The sequence below is a fragment of the Balaenoptera borealis genome (genome assembly GCF_965194805.1).
Source record: "Balaenoptera borealis genome assembly, chromosome: 2".
NCBI classification, from domain to species: domain Eukaryota; kingdom Metazoa; phylum Chordata; class Mammalia; order Artiodactyla; family Balaenopteridae; genus Balaenoptera; species Balaenoptera borealis.
The window spans coordinates 31,882,779-31,900,974 of NC_138867.1; the positions used below are offsets into that span (position 1 = coordinate 31,882,779).

The 18,196-nt window shown below is 39.8% G+C and overlaps 1 protein-coding gene across 5 annotated transcripts in view; it reads right to left on the reverse strand.

Moving 5' to 3' along the window:
* The window catches only part of LOC309624396 (uncharacterized protein), a 109,467-nt gene that overhangs the window by 9,803 nt on the left and 81,468 nt on the right, over nt 1-18,196 (reverse strand). For 3 of the 5 annotated variants that reach the window (XM_082382576.1, XM_082382575.1, XM_082382574.1), the window contains exon 4: nt 4,591-4,723. In XM_082382576.1, the coding sequence (XP_082238702.1) occupies nt 4,591-4,723 (133 nt within the window). Of the gene's footprint in view, nt 1-4,590; nt 4,724-12,074; nt 17,557-18,196 lie in introns of those variants that run through there. The other 2 variants (XR_014241869.1, XR_014241870.1) reach the window with 1 other exon arrangement.

An 18,196-nucleotide genomic window follows, 5' to 3' on the forward strand; every position in this document is an offset into this window, starting at 1 on the left:
TATATCCCAACTTCTGTTCCTTTAAACTGGTACAGGAATTTACCAATAGTTACCAGAATTCAGTTTTTATCAAATTAAGAGTGTTTATACCAGAAATAAGAAAAATAAAGCTTATCAGAAGACCATGATCTTTGTACTATTTATCCAGCTGTCCCTCTTAGAACTTACTGCCTGTTGCTTGGAACAACATTTTCCTTCCTGCCCATGAGATCCTGAGATGTTGGATTTGGTGTTTGTTTATATGTTCTTGTATTCAAAACATCAAGAACTACATCTCTGGGCAACTAAAAAATTGAGGCCAGCAGTGAGCAAACAAAGTCCCTGCTCTTTGGAGCTTCTGCTAGATGAGGAGTGTGCAGTGAAAGTATAAGTAAGGAGCTGTAGGTTAGAAAGTGGTCCTTGAGGGGGACTCTTCTGGCAGTCCAGCGGACTCCGCGCTTTCACTGCCGAGAGCCCGTATTCGATCCCTGGTCGGGTTAGGGTAATAAGATCCCACATCCCATAAGCCACGCAGCGTGGCAACCCCCCCCAAAAAAAGTGATGCTTGAGCATTCCTTTCCTATCTTGGGGAGCCTTCTACAGTGGAAGGATCCAGGTCTCTCAGGAGTCTGGCAGATAAACTCTTGGTGAGTTGGACGTGGGCTGGTGTCTCACCTTCCTCAGTGCTGTTTCACTTCCTGGGGTTTGGCCACGACATGCAACATCTGGGCTCCTACTCTCAGACTCTAGGCAGACTCTTCGTGTTTCACCTTCCTTTCTTTCTACCAGCCCTTGCCTAGTTACTGGAGTAACTCTCTCTTTTATTCTTCACTCCCACCTTCATTTCATTTTATTAAACCTACTGATGACTTTTGAACATAAGAGTAATAAGAATAAAATATTTTGTTAAGCCCAACTAAAACCCTGTGGTTTGAAATAAAATGAGCCAAAATTAATAAACAATGACAGCAGACTTGCTACAAAGCCCTCACAGGCACTTAGAATTCTCCTTTAGGAAGTCTGCATCTGTCTTTGCATCCTACTTTAATGAACTTTGCTTCTTGGTAGTCCCCCTTTTCACTGAGCTGGGCCACTTAAATTAACCTGTGGTTGGAGTTAGGCCCTCTCCAGTCTAGAACATGACCAATTCAGACTGTAGGTGGACAAGATTTAAGGGATTCCAGCCACACTTCTCCTAAAAGTCATGTTTTACTGGTGAATGAGAATAAACACCAGTAGGCTGAGGTCTGAGAACATGCATTATTGTTATTATTATTGTTGTTGTTGTCTTCACTTTTAGGAAACTCTTCCGATAGCTCCAAGTCATACCTTAGTTTATGAGCTATTGTTACAAACAATGTCTCTCAAAATGAGACTCCAAATGAACTACATCAGAATCACAAAATGTATTTATTTTTTTAATTAATTAATTAATTATTTTTGGCTGTGTTGGGTCTTCGTTGCTGTGCGCATGGACTTTCTCTAGTTGCGCCGAGCGGGGGCTACTCTTCGTTGTGGTGCACGGGCTTCTCATTGCAGTAGCTTCTCTTGTTGCAGAGCACGGGCTCTAGGCACACGGGCTTCAGTACTTGTAGCACGCGGGCTCAGTAGTTGTGGCTCATCAGCTTAGTTGCTCCGTAGCATGTGTGATCTTCCCTGACCAGGGATCGAACCCATGAACCCCGCATTGGCAGGTGGATTCCCAACCACTGCGTCACCAGGGAAGTCCCACAAGCTGTATTTCTTTAAAATGCCAGTTTCCTGGGCCTCATATCATATTGTTTAAAATCTCTAGGGTTGGGGCCTCTCTATGCATTTTTGTTACATACTCCAGTTTTAGATCCTTACAGGTCACAGAAACAGTTAAAATACATTTGTGTGTTTACATACATTATTTTTTAGAATTGCTGTTCTGTTTCTCTGAGTAAATGGGACCAGAGGAAGTAGATTAAAAGGAAATGCTTTCTAAAAAAATCACTCTCTAAAGGAATTAGTGTTGTGAAACTTCGCATTCATGTGACTGGAACTTTACTTTTCCACATGTGCATAATTATTGCAAGTCTTTCTTTATACTTCAACCTAAACTTAGACTATGTTATTTCATTTCTACCTGGTTCTACTGAGCAGTTACTCATGTATTTATTCAGCAAACAACCGTTGAGGGTCTTCTATGGGCCCCACACTGTCCTGGGATTGGAGATGCCTTTAAGGACCTTACATTTGAGAAGTGCAGTAGACCGAGTATTGGAGTCAAATAGGTAACTAGGGAATTATGATACAATAAGGCAAGCACCATGATGAGATGTGCGCAACACTCAAGTGAAATAAACTACACAAATAAGTCACATTCTGACCACAGCACTAATCTCCTGAATTCTGCAGCTGCAGAGTCACCCACCATGGGCATGGTTCGTGGTTTTCTGCCACCGGCAGAGGCTCAACACAGTACCTCTTTTAGTAAGGCTTCAGAAAAAGGAGTGTTTATACTTACACAAAAGAAAAGCAGTTTAGACACAATTGTAACTAGAATAAAAAATCTCCAGCCTTAAAGGACTTTTTCTGAACAGGGGAAGTAAAAATGTTTCTACTGTTCTTCTTACTTTTAAAAAATTAGTGGGCATGGTCACTGCTCAGAAATCAAATAAGGATATGCTAGAGAAATGTTGATTCTTTATATTGCTAGGGGTGGAGTCTTGATGTAATTGGCCCATTGTTTAGCAAAACAACTTGATCAGAATCTGGATTTGCAGACTTATGCCCTGATCCTAGTTTGGTTGGCTTGGTTTGGGATTAGATCAGGGTTTCTCAGCGTCTGCATTCCTGACGTTTTAGGCTGGATAATTCTTTGTTATGGGAACCTGTCCTGTACAGTGTAGGATATTTAGCAGCCTCCATGGCCTCTACCCATTAGATGCCAGTAGAACCTCGCTGCTCAGTCATGACAATCAAAACTGTCTCCAGATATTGACAAATGTCCCCTGGGGAAGGGGCAAAATTGTCCCCAGTGAAGAACCACTGGTTAGATGGATAGATTGCTCTGCACTAGAAAGTTAACAGCAATTTGGGGATGTTAAGCTGACACCTAGGAAGACGGAAAAAGGAGAGGCATCTCCCAGTAGCATAGCAGCAGGCCTGGCTTGAGAAACTACGAGTGACAGGGAAGACATTGGACTTATAAGAAGAGTAATGTCTAATATTGCTTCCTGTTTTGGGATGAACTGAAATTTCTCTTCTTCTTTTTTTTTTAAACCCACAAATATCCAGTAAAATTCTATTGCTTAATAATGAGGGAATTGTGGCCTCCTCTACCTGAGCCCCCTACCCCTACCCCACCCCCCAGTGAAATCATTTGGCATTGCAGCCCAGAATTCTGGGCAGTGACCAAGAGTGAAGTGAACAGAGGCCCAAGACGACCCTAGGAGCTGTGGGTAGAAGCCATAGGACAATGGAGAAGCTGCACAGACTTACTTAGATGTAGACTTGAAACATACTTCCCTTTCCCCAAATATTGTAGGAAGGAAGGCAGCCATTGTGGTGGAGGAGATAGGCAGACACGAGAAAGAATAACTGATGACAGTAAATTGTCTTTCCCTTTCTTGGAAATGTCTTTAAATATAGTAGCAGGTGAACATATTTCAGATGGATTAAGCACCATATTTTCTGTATGTATGGGAAAGGATTAGACAACCTTTTGGAAGATGTTTCTAAATTGATGATTTTAAAGCAAGACATGAATATCAAAACAGTGAAAACTAGGTACTTTTAATTATTTTTTAAAATGAATGACTTAGGTAAAATTTTTTAAAATTTATTTACTGAGAAGAAACTCTAAGAGCATACAAAAGAAATCCTTAGTTTTTTTTGCTCATTGTTGAATTAAGATAGTGAGGATAGCAGTAATCCTTTCTTTAGCCAATTTATTTTTCAAATGTGGTTACTATCATTTTAGTAAAAAATACATATATATGTATATATATTTGTTATATGAATATATCAGTATGTTAGGTGACCTCATTTCAACTAAGAAATTTAAGCTGATGGATTCAATATAAACCAGATAACATGATCTTCCTGCAGAAGTCACTCTAACACGGTAGGATTTCTTTAGGCTGATGGTATGACTAGGACCTATAATGTTATCAAGACTTGAACAAATGTGAAGGGAAGAGAACTGGAGCCCAGCATTTTCTACTTCTATTAGTCCTGAGAGATGCTCTGAGAAATCAAATATACAGAAAAAAAGTTTGAGACATGTCACATAGTAGGCTCCCTTCTTGGAGTTTCGTGATTCACATTGATACATAAAAACTCTGAGAAGTCACGCAACAATAAACAGTTTAACTTCACTTACCCCAAAATTTCCAAGCTTATTTATTATTCTATGGGATACACTTTGAATTACACCACTGTATGCTAATCAATGGTTTTAACATCTGAAGAAAGAATGAGTAAGCAGAAGTGTATTTGGTAGGGAAGGGGAAGGTTGGCTTGGAATCAAGAAAAGGGAAAAACCCCAAGGTTAAGAATATAATGTGTCAGCTACCTTTAGCACTGTATAGGAGACTCTGACTGATGAACATGGGTGTTTTGGTTTGATTGGTAGGCACTCACCCAGCATGCAAATGGATACGCCAAGACTTTTGAGTTTGATACAATAGCCATGAAGATCATTCAGATACTCCTCTGATTCTATGCTCAGCAAGTAGCTTTCTGGCTGTGGTTTGGCTTTCCATATAACTTTTATCTGTAGGGAGAAAAAGCAATGATATTGTTCCAGTGCATTTGATAATTTCTTTTTGCAAATCATTCAGTAAACCTCTGGCATGAGTCTCTTGTGAGCTCCATCAGCTGAGTAAGTCCAGCTAATCCTAACTGCTTCAGGGAACTCTAGAAAACATCAGCTTTGCACCTGCAAGCTCAGGACTGATCTTTGATTTTAATGATCCTTCCTAGGTACTAGCATCTTCCATTCTCAAACCCAACTTGAATGGCCTCCTTTAAAAATAGCTTCTCTTCACTCCTATTAACTACAACCAAGTGACAAAGGTGAGTTCTGGAAAAGAAAGTTCTTAAAACAATGACAGCAACAAAAAATCTCATGTATAAACCTGTGCTTCTCAAACTGGGAAATGCAGATACATGGTACTGAGCAAAGATACACACAAAGCCCCAAGACAAACATGGTAAATCTTCCAGGATTGCCCATTTTATTCGACCTAAAAATTACTTTTATATTGAAACAAACATGGATATACCTTGGAGTAGAATGAAAAACCCCTTTGAAATTTTAGGATAAAATGTGAAACATCAAAAATTTCACACTTGTGGAAGACCACTTTGGACTTTGCCCTCAAGACTGCCCTGGAAAGGGGATGGTGGCATGGTAGTAATTATCATTATCTGTGATGGAAGATCGTGGGGGTCATGGCTTAAGACAAATTTAAAAGGAAAGAGGAAAAATACCTAACACTTTCCAAGTAGCTACTATGGGCCAAGCATTTTAGATAAATGATCACACAAAACTCACCACTATCAGATAGGCATGCTATCTATTTGTAAATGAAAAGGTAGTAGCAATGGTGGAGTCAAAATTTGGATCCAGATCTTCTTTCTCTGTGTTCCTGCTACTACATCAGAAGTGTTCTGAACAATGAATTGCCATACATTAGTGTAGGTTCTGCAAACTTGATTTATAAAGAGCCACATGATAAATATTTCAAGCTTTGTAGCCATATGGTCTCTGTCACAGCTACTCAAGTCTGCCCTTGCAATGTTAAAGTAGTCATAGATGATATATAAATGAATGAATGCCTGGGTTCCAAGAAAAATTTATGACACTGAAGCTTGAATTTCTTTTAATTGTTGCATATCATGAAATGTTCTTCTTTTTCTTTTTTCCGAGTATTCAAAAACCATTCTTAGCTCATGGGCCATACAAAAACCCGACCATAGTTTGCCAGCTTCTGCATTAATGAGTTGTAAAACTCAATTTAGTGAGTTGCTTCCAATGTTAAAAAATAAAAAAGATACAAAATAGAACAGAAAAGAAGAGAAAATGTCACAATATATCATATACGGTAACTGTGTCATGAAACTTATGACAGGCACCATGAATTCATGTATCTCCAAGAGAGAAAAAAAGGCTGACGTTTATTAGTTCAAGATCCCATCAATTGTAACATGCATCCCAATTTTAGAGATGTTAAAATGTAAAAAATTATGTATCTTATAAAGACAATATAATGAAATACAATTTACATACATGAGTGTGTGTTTGTATCCTAGTAGAGGATATAAAATATATTTTTCACCATAAGACATAGTCCATACCACACAGCCACTGCCTATGCCATGCCTTTTGAAATAAATGAAGAAATGAAAATGAAATTTAAAAGATGATTCAGATTCTACCATCTTAAAATAAAATAAATTATTTTTCCACGTTTCTTTCCAGTTCTTGCCAGAATACATACCTAATTTTAACTTAGCTGTAATCATAGCAGAAACACAATTTATATTCTGGGTTTTTCTTCTGTACGTTTTTAGGTTGCTACTTAACTTTTGCCATTATCCCTTTTAATGGCTGCATGATATCTAATTGAAATTGGTAATTTCTCATGCATAATTTACCAAGCCATTTTTCTATTAACTGTTAGGTTGCTTTCTATTTTTCCATAGATCTATAATGAATACCTTTAGATTCTAGCCTGTTCTTTTCTTGGAATTTTGATTATTTTGTCAAATGGTGCAAATGTTTCATGACTCTTCAGATGTATTGCCAAATAATCTGTTTTTAAAAAATTTTTTTTATTGAAGTATACTTGATTTACAATGTTGTGTTAGTTTCTGGTGTACAGCAAAGTGATTCAGTTATACATGTATGTGTGTGTGTGTCTATACATATATATATAGTTTTTTCTTTTCCATTATGGCTTATTACAAGATATTGAATATAGTTCCCTATGCTATACAGTAAGGCTTTGTTGTTTATCTATTTTATATATAGTAGTTTGTATCTGCTAATCCCAAACTCCTAATTTATCCCTTCCCCACCCTCTTTCCTCTTTGGTTACCATAAGTTGGTTTTTTATGTCTGTGAGTCTGTTTCTGTTTTGTAAATAAGTTCATTTGTATCTTATTTTAGATTCTACATATAAGTGATATCATATGGTATTTATCTTTCTCTGCCTGACTTACTTCACTTAGCATGATAATCTCTAGGTCCATCCGTGTTGCTGCAAATGACATTATTTCATTCTTTTTTATGGCTGAGTAATATTCTACTGTATATATGTACCACATCTTCTTCATCCATTCATCTGTTGATGGACATTTAGGTTGCTGCCATGTCTTGGCTATTGTAAATAGTGCTGCTGTAAACATTGGGGTGCATGTATATTTTAGAATTAGAGTTATCTCCTGATATATGCCCAGGAGTGGGATTGCTGGATCAAATGGCAACTCTATTTTTTAGTTTTTTAAGGAACCTTGATACTGTTTTGCATAGTGGGTTTTACCAATTTACATTCCCACCAGTAGTATAGGGGGGTTCCCTTTTCTCCACACCCTCTCCAGCATTCGTTATTTGTAGACTTTTTATTGATGGCCATTTTGACCAGTGAGAGGAGATACCTCACTGTAGTTTTGATTTGCCTTTCTCTGATAATTAGCGATGTTGAGCATCTTTTCATGTGCCTATTGGCCATCTGTATGTCTTCTTTGGAGAAATGTCTATTTAGATCTTCTGCCCATTTTTTTATTGAGTTGTTTGGTTTTTTGTAGTTGTTGTTGTTATTGAGTTGTATGAGCTGTTCATATATTTTGGAAATTAAGCCCTTGTCGATCGCATCTTTTGCAAATATTTCCTCCCATTTCATAGGTTGTCTTTTCCTTTTGTTTATGGTTTCCTTTGCTGTGCAAAAGCTTGTAAGTTTGATTAGGTCCCATTTGTTTCTTTTTGCTTTTATTTCTATTGCCTTGGGAGACTGACCTAAGAAAACATTGCTATGATTTATATCAGAGAATGTTTTGCCTATGTTCTCTTCTAGGAGTTTTATGGTATCCTGTGTTACATTTAAGTCTTTAAGCCATTTCGAGTTTATTTTGTGTATGGTGTGAGGGCATATTCTAACTTCATTGATTTACATGCTGCTTTCCCCAAATAGTTTCTTAAATGGGGGTAATAATTTACATGTTTAATATCTCTTAGCATTGTTTTAAATTTTGAAAACAAATGCTTAAAGGAATAAAAAATTGATGTTTTCCTATTAAGAGATAATGGATTTTGCAACTGGAACTTCAAAAATAATGATTCTCTTCAAAGAAATAAATCCCAGGAATTAATCGTTAGCTTAGATGAGAAAAAAAAAAGTGGAATGGTAGGTCCACGCTCTCTCAGTTGATTTCACTCCACCAGTGGGCAGAACAAGTAGCAAGTGAAACTACTCCATGCCCCATGACATGGGACTGTTCTTTTAGGAGGATGTGAAGGATAAAAAGGGCAAAGAAGCAAAGATGGCTTCAATGATGTCTGCCTGGGCCACTGGAAAAGTTGTACATTTTATAGAGATAGAGAAATTGGGAGGGAAAACCTGCTTCGAGTGGGGAAGTGATTCCTCTCATTTCAGATATGCTGAGTTCAAGACTTCCAAGAGTGGGGTACAGGATAACAGTGAGAGAATAGAACTGGCAATACAGTTGTAGAATCATTAGCATAAAGGTGATGATCATTTTATGTATGAGAGAGACAAGCTCTCAGAGAAAGAGAGAGAGGGGGAGAGGGAAGAAGAGGCAGATGGAGAGGGAGAGAGCGAAAGAGACAGAGAGACAAAGAGACAGAAATGGCAAGAGAAGAGAGCAAAAGGCAGAAGCCCAGTTTTAAGGAACAGGAGGAAGCAGAGTCGATGAAGAAAAGGGAGAAAGGCAGTCAGAAGAGTATATCAGAAAGCACAGAGGAAAGTGTTTCAAGGCGAGCATGACCAATGAAAACACACACTTCTACAAAGTATGAGGAATTTTGATTGGCTGGCAGGAAAGACTGAATTTGCCATGAAGGATCTTTTAAGAGTGCCTATTGGGATGGGAGGAAATAGAAGCCATATCTTAGGAGAAATGGAGGAGAAGAAATGGATGTTATGAATGTAGGCTATCAGTTCCAAGTGGATGACACCTCAACGAAAAAAAGTGGCAAGGGAGTAGCAGGAACAAGTGGAATTTGTTAAGCAGAAGATACATATTTGAAACCTGAGAAGAAGGGACAGGGAAGACACGAAGTTAATAAACATGCTAAATGAGTGTGGGACCAAGTTTGCTATGCTTAAGCTTCCTATGGTCAGAGTTGTACAAAGCCATGCATGCAAAAGTCTCTGGAAACACGTGTTATTTGCATGCTCTATAACAGTAGATTTCAAACTCTTTTGACTGCAACTAAGAGTGAAGAAAAAAAAATGTCTAGATGAAATAAAACTTTCATAATGATATTTTCTATTATTTTCCGTTTTTCACCCTTCTCCTCTTCCTCAAACTCTCTCACCCTTCTTTTCTCTTCCTCTATCTCCTTCTCCTCCCTCTAGCTGAGTCCCATTAAGTAAACTTCATAACCCACAATTTGGAAAACGCTGATCTACAGGGTGGCCCTCAAAGAAAAGTTTATTTGCAGGGCAGGGGCGGGGGGGTGGTGGTGGTGGTGGCGGGTTGCATTATATCAAAAATTTCCCATAATATGCAAAAATATTTTATCACACTAATTTAAAAATGTATAATTCAGATTCATATCAAACACAGCTATACTATAAAGTTCTTCTTCCTTCTACTACAGAGACTAGAAGAACCAAATATTTCCCCAGGCTTCCTTGCAGCTATGCAGCTAGGAGTGGCCAGACATCCAAGATCTAGCCCATGAGACATAAGCAACTGTCTGCTGGGGATATTTGGAGAGCATGTGTTTTTCTGCTGTGTGGCTCTGTACCTCTTCTTCCTGCCGTGAATGTGGAAGAAAGTCTTGCCTGGAATGGAAGCAACCACACTGTGACCATGGATGAAAGATCAAAAGAATTGCAGGGACACTCTGACATTGCTGAACCCCGGAAACAATGCCAATCCCACCTTGTGGCACTTGCTGCACCACTAAAGTTCAGAACAAAATGATCTTCTTATCCAGAGCCCAAGAACAACTCTATGCCTGTCCCTCCACTTCACACACTCACCTCCTCTTCATGAGACCTGGAGGTCCCAGCCAGGTACAGAACAGTCTCATGTGAAACAGAGCGGACAACTGCACCTCAAAAAACAGATAAGGAAATGGATGGAGAACAAAAAAATTTTCTTCTTGCCAAGAGACCTCCAGTAACTGTTAAGTTCACGTTTCTTTCCATAAGAACTGGGAGTCCTGCTGCAGTATGCTAGTTCAAGTCTTGATAGGATAAATCAGCCTTGAACAGAGAGGACCCTAACTCTGGGCTTGTCATTACTGTTTCCCTGGCTTTCCCCTCTGAGAGTTGGTGCCTTGCCAGGAAAACCTCTGTGGCCCGGAAGGTCCCATTGGCACGAAGGGAGATAGATGAGACACGATGTTCAGGTTCCCCAGGAAATCCTGCACTGCCCAGGCTACCCCGGCCAAGTGGTAAGTCTCAGCCTTGGTCATTTGTGTCTCCTGCTGCTGGCCTTGGGAAGTTCAGAGTCTCTCCCAGTAAAGGTGGTGGTCAGGGCTGAACCATTCTTTGGGCCACTGTCAGACTCACTGTGACACCCTTAGTGTTAGTAAGGTTTCTCCAGAGACAAAGCCAGTAGGATATCTGTGTGTGTATAAATTTACATACCTATAGACATATGTATTTAGATAAAGAGAGAGAGGAAGAGATTGATTTTAAGAAATTGGCTTATGCAATTGTGGGGGCTGGCAAGTCTGAATGTTGCAGGCCAGGCCAGCAGGCTGGAGACCAGGGGAGAACTGATGTCGCAGCTCAAGCCCGAAGGCAGTCCGGAGGCAGAGCTCCTTCTCCCTAGGGAGCCTTCAGTCTTTTTTTTTCTTGAGACCTTCATCTGATGGGTGAGGTCCACTCACATTATGGAGGATAATCTGCTATATTCAAAGTCTACTGATTGAAATGTTAATCACATCTGAAAAATACCTTCATAGCAACATCTAGACTGGTGTGAAACCAAATCCCTGGGTATCGTAGCCCAGCCAGGTTGACACATAAAGTGGACCATCGCACCTCTTACTAATAAAAAACACCTCCCCTTTTCTAGGCCTCCCCAAATAGGAGGACAGAGGTGTCCCTGAGGGGTGGTCTGGCTTTCCACGTACTTTTTTCTACTTCTATCAGCCAAATTAAGATTTTCCTCAAAAGGAAATGTAGGAGTTGGAAAAATTCTTTGAATTTAAGGGTTTTGTTTTGTTTTTTTCAGGAACTTGGAAATAATCAGTTTAAAAGCACAGCTTAAAATGTTTCAGACTGTAATTCTAGTCATCTTTGTAGGTTGTATTGAAATAGCTGGTACCTATTTCCTTCTGCTTAAAATGTTCCAGAATTTCTGGCACAAAGGAACAAGCTATGGGAGAAAATAAAATTTTCATATTTGCATGCATATAGATTTCAATTTCCTTAACTGCAAATTAAGGGAATTTGGACTAAATTATCTGAAAATCTTGTTTATATCCAGTCTATAACCATAATAAGTCTATAACCATAATGAGTATAGTAGCCATCTGTCCCATGGAAAAGGTGAGTGGAGGTGTGTGAAATGGAGTGGTATACTAAGTATTTACGAATGGCAATGACTCAGGACACCGAAGTATGGGTTTTGCCCTTCTACTTTTGTTGTCATCACTCCAGCCCCACCCCCGCCATTTCATCATAACTGCCAAGAACAAAGAAACTAGGTTATTGATAGCCAGGCTCAGTGGAGACTTACCAAGTGTTGGACAAAATTGATCTGAGCAAAGCAGAAGGTCTGATTTGTGACCTTTGCCACCATGATATATTAAAAGAGTCTGGGGGCAATGAGACTAGCTCTTTTTGGAGAAGTGAGAGTTTGTGGAGCCTTCCAGTGTTATTGAAGAAGGCAGGCATTGGACCTACCCAACCATCTGCCCAGTGAGTTTTGAAGGAATCTTTCTGGAGTATAGGCCTGGTGTGCATTTCTCATCGGGAGCTCTCTGGAGGGCTGGTGATGCACTGAGGCACACCATGTCAGCCAGTATAGGTAAGAAACAGGGAAAGAGTGTCTGCGGACAGTCCAAGTCCCCACTGTGTGGTGTGGCAAAGGTGTGTGAGCTTTCCATGGGCTCAGCATGGGCTCTGGAAATTGGTGTGCACGGACGCTGGCTTGCTGCCCAGACCTATATGGCCTGATGAAGGATCAGTGTCCTGGGAGACTAGAGACAAGTTGCTGGGCTGAAGGAAGGAAAGTACATTCTTGTGGGAGTGTCTGTACCCAAAGATGTGCAAAAGGTCACAGCAAACGCACCACATGTTAAAGCTCACAACAGATGAGGACACAAGCAGCGGAACCCAGCTAAGGAGAAACCATAACCAGATGCAGAACCTGCTCCCATCACCAACATTCAGCCACGTGCCCTGAGGTCTCACCCTTCCCTCTCAGAGGCCAAGACTGCCAGGAATGGTCAGGATGAGGGCCCCTGGGAGCTTAAGGGTCAGACATGAGGAAGGGGAGAGCAGAAGCTTGGAGAGAGGTTAGATGAACTAGATGAAACTGAACTAGATGAAAACTGATAATAGTAATAATAATAATCCTTGGATTTGACTGAATACAAACTGGAGAGAGGTTATGTTTCAGTTAAAAGTGGCTAAAAATATTACAGGGTTGGTCTGAGTTTTCTAAATTATCTTGAATTTAGTTTTCTTATTGGAGGAAGATATGGGGGCTAGTCAAAGGAATACACACAGAGATATAAAAATAGAATGAGATTCATATTTGCACATCACTGCTTTGTGACTTTCCGATTCATACATGCCACATAGAAAATTCTAGAATGAATATTCTTTTAAATCTAGCATTATCTTTCAAGGGTGATATTTAGACATGGCAAGTGTTTGCCATGTCTGTTCATGCCACGTGGTTTTATATGGGTTGATTGAATCCTGCCTGAACTCAGACTTGTTCCTACTGATTTTGAATACTTCCCAGTGGAGAGAAGAGCTGAGATGATTGGAGGGGGGTTAGGAAAAAAAGAAGAGGTTGGAGTGATCATTAGTAATTCTGTCTTAAGACTCCTAGCTTCTGCTTTTTAGAGGGACAATTTGACCAAGGCTCTATTGTACGTGCTGTTTTTCTCAGGAGGGATAATATTATATGTATAGTGCCCAGCACACAGGTGGTACCAGGGAATGGTAATTACCTCTGTTCTTTGCAGATGCATAATCTTTCATTGCATCCTCACTGCTAAGAGACTCTCTCTTAAAGTGGCTCAATAAACTTCATACTTGAGTTTCTGAAAGAAGCTGGGCAGCAGGGGCGGCTGGGAGACCTTCCACATGTGCAGGGCATTGCTCTGGGCATCTGGGTAGATGCTTCGTGCTTCTGACCCATCATCTGTGTTTGTGCGTGTCCAGTGGTGCTGCCTGCATTTTCCCCCTAGGAAATTCCTAATAAATGCTAGGAATAGGGTACTTTGCTTTGCAGCATTTTCACACTGTGAGGCTTTTTCTTCTTCATTGGTTTTTGGCTCCTTACTTCAGAACTCCTGCACCAAGTAACCAGTAACCATGGCTACTTACTGGTTGGTTTTATGTGCTTCTCATGACAGATAATCTACTTGGGACAGGTCACTTGATTTTCCTTTCCTTAAGATCAGCCAGTGCATGAAGAGCCCAGGTGAAAGAGTTCAGGGGCTTTTTGAATCTAAATTAGCTTTGCTGTCAGGGCTGTGCACTCTGAGCCTTTTTAGCAGTGGAGATGAAGTATAAATGAAAGATAAGTAACCCTGCAGATAAAAAAATATACCAGCAACTACCATTTATTGAACATATGTGTGTAGTCTCCAGTGGCCCCAACAGTCTCTGGGATGAGGTCATTTTTCCCATTTTACCCCACAGCTTGAGGCGATGAAGTAACTTGCTTAAGGCCACACAGCTAGTAAATGGCTTTGAACCCAGTTCCATCTGACTTCAGAGCCCACATTCTTGCCTCTGTGCCAGAATGCCTCAGAGGGGTCCTTGGCCAAAGAAATAACAAACATTGGTTGAAAGGAGGACTTCTGTTAACCTAAGCAATCTACCTTCTCTCTCTCTCTCTCTTTTTTTCTTTTTAATATTTATTGATTTATTTTGGCTGTGCTGAGTCTTAGTTGCTGCATGCGGGATCTTCGTTGTGCCGTGCAGGATCTTTTAGTTGTGGCATGCATGTGGGATCTAGTTCACCCACCAGGGATCAAACCCAGGCCCCCTGAATTGGGAGCCTGGAGTCTTACCCACTGGACCACCAAGGAAGTCCCCACAATCTACCTTCTCTTATCAAAACAAAAACAAACAAAAAACAGGGTGATGTGACTTAGTTGAAGAGGAGAGAAAGTGTCTTTGAGAGGAGTAGGAGTTAACTAGGTGAAGAAGTTAATAGACGTATATGGGGAATAAATGTTCACCATTATTTTTACTGCTAAGGATGAGTAAGGAAAATGTTTAGAAAGCAGTGGTCTAGAGAAAAACTTCAAAGCTGTCCAGGAAGAATAGACAGTTGAAGGAAAGAAGACAAAAGGGTGACACGTCACGGCAGAGAAGCGGGAGAGCGGTTTTGTGTTACACTAAAGGGTGGAGGTGGAATCACAGGGTAAAGCCCAAAGGAGGCAGATTTCAGCTCAATATAAGACAAGACTTTCTAACCATTAGAGGTGGGAAAAAAAAAAAAAAATTGCATGAGCTGCTTTGTGAGCCAGTGAGCCCTTGGACTGGAGGGGTCCATCTGCAGCCTTGACACATGAGGATCAGGGCCATGATGCTGAATATTCCTGCTTTGGCTGGGAGGTTGGACACACAATTTTCCAGGCCCTCCAAACTCTAAGCACCTATAGCTCCGTGATTATTAGAGGATGTGTTTCAGAGAGCGTAATAGATGACTTCTCAAACATGGCAGGCATATCTTAGAAGTGGTTCTCGGCCCACTCCTGCCTTAAGGTCTTTGCACTGGCTCTACGCTCTGTAGAAATGCTCTCTCCCACGCAGTTACACCCACGGCTCACTTCTTACCTCCTTCAGGTCTTTTCAACAAGGTCTGCCCCAACTACACTATGTAGAATTGCACTGTCGTCACCCCTGTTGGCACTCCCAATTCCTCTTGCTCTGCTCCGCTTTCTTTTTTTATAGCACTTGCCATCACCTAACATACCAGGTAATTCACTTTGTTAATTCATTAATTGTTTATTATCTCTCTCCCTCTGCCAGCTTTATGGGGTCAAGGAGTTTTGCCTTTTATATCTAAGCACCTGGAACAGTTCCTGAAGTATTGTAGGCTGTCAATAAATATTTGAAATGGTGGAACAGGGTTGGGCAGTCTGAGCTCAGGCTCTGCTGGGACATGGCTGAGTGATATTGGGCAAATCACATAATCACTCTGGGTCCCTGTTTTCTCTTAAGGTTTGTACCTCTCTAAAAATAATTGTATGATTTTAAAATTCAGTTGGGTGGTTTGTTGTTTGTCTCAAGAGTATACCAAGTAATTTCAAATGAACACCAGTACAAATATAAGAAAATACGCCAGTCATCCCTTTTGAACCACACTTTGTTCTTTATGTAGCTTGGCTGCTAACCTGAGCCTTTACACACTCAGATTCTTTGTTGTTCTGAGGACCCTTTATTAATGGAAACACAGCATAGAAAGATAAATCTAGTGACCAGCACATGTTTACCACACTTCCTCTATGAACCTTCATGCTGGGGATTTTCCACTGCTAGGTTACTGCTTAGGGGAAAAATTTTAGAGCAACAGGAAAAAACACTGATAGTCTGCTCCCATTACTGGTATAATTCATTTTGATTGGCCTCTCTAAGAACACTGGGGATATATCAGCTAGTACTGATTGTTTGATGGCTTGTTTTTTTTTTTTTTTAATCCACACACATTTTGTGAGTTTTGCCGCTGTTTTCAGATATACTTTGACGACTTCACATGAACATAAGGGAAGCAAGTTTATGAGCTATATGAGAGTATATAATGATTAGCTCATCATATCTAATATATATACTGTATTTAGTGAAACACAAACATATAAGATAAACTCAAGTAGTATTTTCCCATAGAATGAAAAACCTCGAGAAACTAGAACAATAAGGACAAAATAATACCAAAGCCAGCAGAAGGAAGGAAATAGTAAAGAGCAATAATCAATTGAAAATTGAAAACAGAAAAAAACAAAAGAGAAATTCAATAAATCAGGAAGCTGGTGCTTTGAAAAGGTCAATAAAATTGGCAAACTCTAGCAAGACTGACAGAGAAAGAGAAGGCAAATTACTGATACAAAAATGAAGTAGGGGATATCACTACAGACCCTACAGATTTCAAAAGGATAATAAGGGACTACAAACAATTCTACACGCAAATTTGACACCTTAGATAAAATTCACCAGTTCCTTGAAAAGCACAAATTACCACAACTCACCCAACATGAAAGATATAACTTTCATAGTCCTATAACTACTAGGGAAATGAAATTAATAATTTAAAAACTCCAACAGCAGCAAAAAATTTCTAGGTCCAGATGGTTTCACTGGAGAATATTACTAAATATTGAATAAAGACTTAACATCAATCCTACATAATCTCTTCTAGAAAATAGAAGAGGAGGAAATACCTCTCTACTGTTCAGAGCTAGTTAAGCTCTGAAATTGGCAAATATCTGCATTATTTAGGTGTTTAAATCCCCATCATTCCTTAGAAACTGGGGATAAGTTTTTTGTCCTTAGGTTATCTTAACATTCACAGTAGGTACTTGATAAATGTCTATTGAGTAAATTTTTCCAGTACTTTGCCAATTTAGACATAACTACAGAAAAAGTGGAATTGAGATCTTTTCTCTAGGCTGCATTACTCTCTATTTATTCTCAAGCATCCCAGAATTGTTTTTGTTGATGTTATCCTGAGATGCAGTTAAAAAAAAAATGCTAATACAAAATAGCTAGTTTAACTAAACTTCCAGATAGGGCTCTCCATTTGAAGGTTCTTCTGCATATCTAGAATGTTCTTATTATAGCTCACAATGGTGTCAGTTATCCTTTTTTATAAAACAAACTTTCCCAGAACTAGATGGCTTAAAACAACAATGATTTTTATTATTTCTTATGATTTTGTAGGTTGAACGAACAGTTCTTCTTCTATCCTTATCTTGGGTGCATTTAGTTGGCAGTTAGGTTGGGGCCGTCAGCTGTGATGCCTTTATTCTCCTCCATGTGGCCTCTCCATATGATAGCTTGGGCTTCCTCACAACATGGTGGTCTTAAGGCGGCATTCCAAGATGACTTCATCACGTCTGGCACTTTGGTTGAGATGGCTGGACTTGCTGGGTCTGGCCACATGGTCTCTCCAGCAAGGTAGCTGGACTTCTTAACATGGTGACTCAAGACTCTGATAAAGCAAAGGTTGACAGTACTTAAAGAAGTTTTAGCTTAGCTTAGACTAGACTAGCATCACTTCTGCCACATTATGTTGAACAAAGAAATTCACAATGCCAACCCACATTCAAGAGGAGGGAAGATAAACTCCATCTCTTGGTGGAAGGAAAGCATAGAATTTGTGGCTATCTTTAATAACCTATGGCTCTAACTTACTTATATTCCTCCTACATGCAAAATACACTCATCCCTTCCTAAGATCTGTAAACACCTCATCTCATTATGGCATCAGACACAGGCTTAAGATCCAGGATTTTGTTGTCTAAATCAGGTTCAGATATGAATGAACCTCCTAAGACAGTTCTCTGGGCACAGGCAATCAGTGTGGCTCATCTCTACCTGAAGATCTATGATTTAAAAAGATAAAATTTATGCCTCCCAAAACACCCAGCATACAAAGGTGAGACAGAAAGAGAAAAATAGTAATGGACATTCTCATTCAAAAAAGGAGGAGAGTATATAACATTCCTTGATCCATAGTAATTTTGAAATTCACAGATTGTCAGGGTCTCCTACTATATAGTGCAGAGAATGTTCCTTGATTAGGGTCCAGTTTTGCTCTTTCAGCATCTTTTCCCAACCCAGCATTCTTG